This window comes from Poecilia formosa, unplaced genomic scaffold (assembly GCF_000485575.1).
Source record: "Poecilia formosa unplaced genomic scaffold, Poecilia_formosa-5.1.2 Scaffold376, whole genome shotgun sequence".
NCBI lineage: Eukaryota > Metazoa > Chordata > Actinopteri > Cyprinodontiformes > Poeciliidae > Poecilia > Poecilia formosa.
This window is the reverse complement of record NW_006800315.1, coordinates 229509-235242: the sequence shown is the minus strand read 5'-3', so window position 1 is coordinate 235242 and position 5734 is coordinate 229509. Positions and strand designations below refer to the sequence as shown.

The 5734-nt window shown below is 44.5% G+C and overlaps 1 protein-coding gene and 1 long non-coding RNA gene across 2 annotated transcripts in view; both read right to left on the bottom strand.

Moving 5' to 3' along the window:
- Positions 1 to 18: 18 nt before the first annotated feature.
- LOC103154190 (uncharacterized) lies at positions 19 to 4231 on the bottom strand. Its single transcript, XR_477890.2, has 2 exons — positions 4092 to 4231; positions 19 to 207 (listed from the first exon to the last, which is right to left on the bottom strand). It is a non-coding gene; the product is annotated as an uncharacterized LOC103154190 (long non-coding RNA).
- Positions 4232 to 4682: 451 nt separating this feature from the next.
- Positions 4683 to 5734, bottom strand: part of gnmt (glycine N-methyltransferase) — a 4243-nt gene continuing 3191 nt past the window's right edge. The window contains exons 5-6 of the mRNA XM_007575383.2: positions 5332 to 5453; positions 4683 to 5200 (exon numbers count right to left, since the gene is read on the bottom strand). Coding sequence (XP_007575445.1) covers positions 5029 to 5200; positions 5332 to 5453 — 294 coding nt within the window. The 3' untranslated portion in view covers positions 4683 to 5028. The remainder of the gene's footprint in view (positions 5201 to 5331; positions 5454 to 5734) is intronic.

The window sequence follows — 5734 nt, the reverse complement described above, 5'->3', positions numbered from 1 at the left end:
GTCCAGCTGGTTGGTCCCGTTCCTTTAAGACGGGTTGGAGTCCAGCTGGTTGGTCCCGTTCCTTTAAGACGGGTTGGAGTCCAGCTGGTTGGTCCCGTTCCTTTAAGACGGGTTGGAGTCCAGCTGGTTGGTTCCTCATGTTTGCTAACTGAAGCACGGATCCTCTGATCCTCAGAGCTTCACCTCAGCTGCTTCGCCTCCAAACTGCTGGATGACACAAATATTTATAGTTTTATGCCAAATATAATGCACTGTTTGTCCAAACATGGAAAGAAAGTACATCCCTGTAAATGTATTCCAACATCAGATGGGTATTACTCAGAGAAACTCCTGGTAGCTGGTGAAGATTAAATGTCATAAATCTTTAACCTGTTTGGGCAGAAGGAGAAAACCTCTTCACTGGAAACAAGATGGCTGCCACAAGCTCCAATGTGTATACTTCATCTTCTGTGAGATTTTTCTGGTGGATTTTGAAAAATATCCTCCAGAAAAATTGAGAATCTGTCATAACTGAAATCAGCTGCTGATATAGACAGTGGTGAGCTCAGCTAGCCAAACGTTAGCTTCACTGACCAAGTTCTCCAACAAACTAACATCTACTAATGCTAAACATATGAAAAATGTCCAATAACTGGTTTAAAAGGCTTGTTAACAGCGGCCATCTTGAAAGATTTCCAGTGATCAGCTATGCTAGGATCTACAGGCTAATGTGGTTCTGTTTGGGTTTTTCCTTTGATGGTGGTTCTGAATCTGCTGTGAGTTTCTACAAGCTGGTAAAGTTTTTAGCAGGAGGGGGTGTACTTAGAGGAGGAACGTTCTGGTTTGGACCCGGTCTGGTTCTGATGCAGGCCGGTGGAGGGTTCTAGCCGGCACCAGGAGCGCCATCGGCCCTGCAGAGGAAACTAGCTGAAGGTTCTGGTTCCCGTTCTGGTGGAGGTGCCACTGGTTCTGGGTCCAGTCTGTGTTCTTTGCTGGTTCTGTCAGTGGGTGGACAGCGCCTCCTGCTGGTGAACTGCAGCTCTGACTCAGTGGTTTCAGGAAACAGACAGAGACCGGTCGTCAAGGAGACGGTTCCGGTGTTGTGGACCCGTTAGTGATGCGGTTCCTCTGGTTCCGCTGCTTCGTTTAGACCTAATCTCTGCTCTGACCTCGTTGTTTCTTGTTTCTGTGGGAACGACCTTTGCCCTCGGTGGCATCGGTGCCTTACTGTTTCAACTTCTTGTCTTAATATTCCTGGAAATGAACTTTTCTCCTGTTGTTCTGCCTGAGTTTGATTTTAAAACCGTTTTTGAATTTACAAGTCAGAATTTCTATGTGATGATGTTACTGAATAAAAAAGGAAATAAACTTTTCTGATCCTCTGTCTTCTTCCTTACGCCTCCGAGCGCTGCCGTTTAGAACGTCAAAAATTAACAGAAATATTTTGGCCTGTCATAAATCAGATGTGGTTAATTTTTTAGCCAGATTTTTGCCATTTTATTCATTCATTCATTCATTCATTCATAAACATCACAGTTTCAACCTAAATATTTAGTTAGCTTGCAGCTAAGCATTAGCCCTAACCGTAAGGGAAATAAATAGTAACCACATTAACTACCTGTAAACTAAATATTTAGCTTTCAAATTAAATATGACTTTGAAAGATGAACTGCATCTGTTTTATTTGTTTACAGGCTAATAACCAAATTATTTTTTAATTTGTGATTAACTTTACAAACAGCAGCTTGTAGCTTTACTCCTCCTGCTCTGCTGGAAACCAACCAACAAGTGGCGCATCATGGCAGTTTGCATCGTGGATCCACTTGTTACCGGCAGGCAGCACCTGGACGCTGCAGCAGCTCCTCTAGAGGTCAAAGGTCAGCTCTGATCTCAGCATCTTTAAATGGACCGTGATTTACTGCGTTTCTCCTGATCCAGAAGCGTTCATCCCCCACCTGCTGCTGCCTCTATACCTGCTTCTGTTCTGGACACAAGATGACCAGAGATCAGGTCATCGAGGTCAAACTGAGGTCAAACTGCAGATTCAGCTGCTGAACTGTGAACATGAATGAGTTCAGCTGTGACCTGCTGGGAACTGAACTGTGTCTCCATGGTAACAAGTTCCTGTGAACAAGTCCTGTTCCGAATCATTTCTACTCCAGTCAACAACGGAGCGGGAGTCAGAGAGAGGTATAGTTAGCTGTCTGGGTGTTTACTCAGTGTTCTGAAAATACAACTAGTTAGCTAGTAGAACATGCTACCTTTACCACACAAAAGGGGATAATCACAGCGGTCTAGTTAAAGCCTCAGTGTAACCAGCTTGGCTGAATATAATGGGGTGGTAAGGTAGAACGCCTCACCAGTTAACTACTAGTTAGCAGCACAACACCAGTGGAGTGAAGTATTTACTAGTTAACTAAAACGTTTTTACTTGTTGGCTATAGGGGGCGCTACTGTTGGGTTTACTAAACACTTTTAGTTAAGATATAAAACTGAATATAATCTTTTATCCAACCTTAAGCTCCTAATGGTTATTTGATACATTTTTACATTTATAACTAGTAAGGTCATAACATCTCCACTAGCTGAAAAGGGTATTAGTTAAATATTTCATCAAACACAGTTGTAAACATTGAAGTTCAATAAGATAAAGCTTTTATTAATTTTTTTGTATTACTGAAGCATATCTACCAAACTTTCTGCTGACACGGTGGGAATCCGAGCAGGACGGAGACACTTCCTGGACCAAAAGACAGGAAGAGTCTGACCAGGGATGCGATTTGTTCCGTGTAGTAAAAGAAAAGAGATTTTCTCCGAGTACTTTATGGTAGGCTGCCCCAGTCATTGTTTCACTCACGGTGTTGGTGTTGCGATATTGTGCCCAACTGCTTTCTGGGTAACAGATTAACCCACACGCTGCCGCCGCAGCACTACCCCCCCCCCCATGGGGTAGTGCTGCGGACACGCCCCCTGGACTGGTCCCTTATTTTAATTTCTGAAAGGCGTCAACCCTAAGGCTGACGGACCTGCAGGCGTTCACAGGTTCACCAGAGAGCTCCGAGACAGTAACCGTCTCTGTCTCCATGGCAACAAGGTCCATCTGGTCGGACTTTCAGTCCCAGCCGGCCCGGCTCCACAACCCCGACCCGTCGCTAGGCAACCGGTTGGGTTCTGATGTAGCGTTTACTGGACCCGACGCGCCAGGCTGCAACGTCACCGTGTGGAGGAACGCAGCGGACCTGCGGGTTCTGTGGTTCTGTGGTCGGATCCGGTGTTCTGACTATCTGAGCTACCTCGTCAGATTTTCCTACCGTAGCACGGATAGATAGCTAGGCCTACGTATCTATCCGTGCTACGCGTCCAAAACTGCTACCGTCATGTTTACAAACAGAAACTACAGCAGGTTGTTCATGTTAAATACATTGAATAACATTATTTGAGTGACGGGACTGAAGTGGAAGCTTAGGAGTTAAGCTTAGCTTAGCATTGGAACAATTTATATACATGACGAAACCACAAGAAGATCACTTCCTTCATCTGAATGTCCTACCCGTTTAAAATGAAAAGCTATAGATGTATGCACTAACCCTTTTACTAGAATATCCTACTTGTTAAAAATATTTTAAATACAGAGGCGTTTGTAAGAATAAAACAGTATCAGGCAGGGGAAACAGGTTTTTATTGGAATTAAAGACAAATACAAATCACCGCAACTCTTTTTTACGCATTAATACGCTGTATGTCAGACTTTATTAAATGCAGCGCAGCCGCAATGTGTCCACCGAACTGCGCAGGTCACTGAAATGATGGGATATGATTCATGTACACTAATATTACACCTCTCATAGTATCCTACCAACATCTATTTAGCAAGGTTTAGTAATAGAGAGTGTTATTATACTAAAATATTTTAAAGTATAGCGACAAAAACTCCACAAAACAACATATTTTGTCCTGATTAACCGCCAAATAATTGTTTACAGTAACGACATTGCAGACGGCAAACTAAAGCCATTTATAAATATATTTACAAGCTGCCTGTCAGGTAAACTAAAACCATTAAGTAATACAGCAGCTTAATGAAAGCCAGGAATAAAATAAATAAAGCTTACCATAATCTGCGATGAAATAAAACACATGAAACGAAACTTCCACAGGTCGGCCGTATTCATAAGAAATCTGCCGTCATCGATGTGCGCATGCGCATTACTACAAAGTAGGACGGATTTAAGGGTAGCACTGATAGTCAGAACACCGGNCCTTTTAGTATATCTTTAAGATAATGAGTATCCGTGAATTTTTCAGTCAGGTTTCCCGAGGCAAAATCACACCAGAAGTAAAGATACACCTCTTCGAGTTACGGCGCCCATTGTCTGACATCACTGTGAAAAGGGTCTCCAGAAAAACTTCCGGTTCAGAAGTAAAACGAGCTGTAGTCCAATCAGCAATTCCTTAGGTCTCCACTGGGACCTACCTTTTCCGTTTTCTTAATGTGTTGTGTTTTCCGTAATGTTGAAGTGTTTTTGTATTTGTAATTGTGCTTCGTTAAAGTTGTAGTGTTTTGCACCTCAGGGCCACCGTACCATGGTGACGGCTGGATGGACCCGGGTCCAACCGGGTCCATCCAGAACCACTTTGCTGCTGCTGCAAAGCGTAAGGTTCACCAGAGAGCTCCATGACTGAGCAAAACACGACAAGCAGCCTCATACTTCAGAGTTTTATTAAAAGATCAAGAATCAGAACCACTTCTGGACCGCAGATTAATCAGAACATTGTTTCAGAACCGGCCGGCCGGCCAGCAGCTCTTTACATATCTTTGGCAGATTCAATGTCTTCAGGAATTTCATCACTGCGACGTTTTGGTCGGTTTTGCTTCGGTTCAGACCGTCAGCTGAAAGAGTAAAAGAACGTCTAAAACATGAGGAAGCAGCTTCCTGTTGGCTCTCAGCAGCTTTAAGCCAGAAAAGAAACCGGTCTCTGCTCAGGGCACGGTAGAGGCGGAATCATTGCTAAGACGCACAGACCCGGCTCGGCCCAGAAGAACCGGCTTTAGGCCGTCCTCTTGCAGACGTGGATGAAGTAGCAGGGCGGCGGGTCCTGGCCCGGCCGGAAGGCCTTGAAGTCTCCGTAGACGGTGTGCTCCATGTTGGCGCTGAAGGCGTCGCTCAGCAGGTCGCCAAAACTCTGCAGGCGGTGAGGGTAGTAGGACAGCCGGAACTTACTGCACAGAACCAGAACAGGGATTACTCAGGACGGTTCTGAGTCGTTTGCTGACGATTCTGGTTGTTGGGTCAGTCTGGATACAAGCAGCTCAACGACAGCTCACCACCTGGCAAACAACTGTAAGCTCACCTGACTTCAGGAAGCTTCTGCAGCGCTGCCTGAGGCACCTGGATGGTGTAGTCCAAGGTGATCATGTGAGGCTTACTGTTGACCCATAGAACCGAGGTGGTGATGTCCTGGGTCAGGTCGCTCTGCAACAGCACAGGTCAGACACAGTTCTGCTCAAGGTTCTGATTAGACCAGTTTCTGTGGCGAAACTAACCCTATAGTTTCAATTAGCTATAGTTAGCCAAAGCTAACTATAGCTAATTGAAACTAGCCAAAGATAACTATAGCTAATTTAAACTAGCGATAGCTAACTGTGGCTAATCAAACTAGTCATTGCTAACTGTGGCTAATCAAACTAGTCACTACTAACTGTGGCTAATCAAACTAGTCGTAGCTAACTGTGGCTAATCAAAGTAGTCAAAGC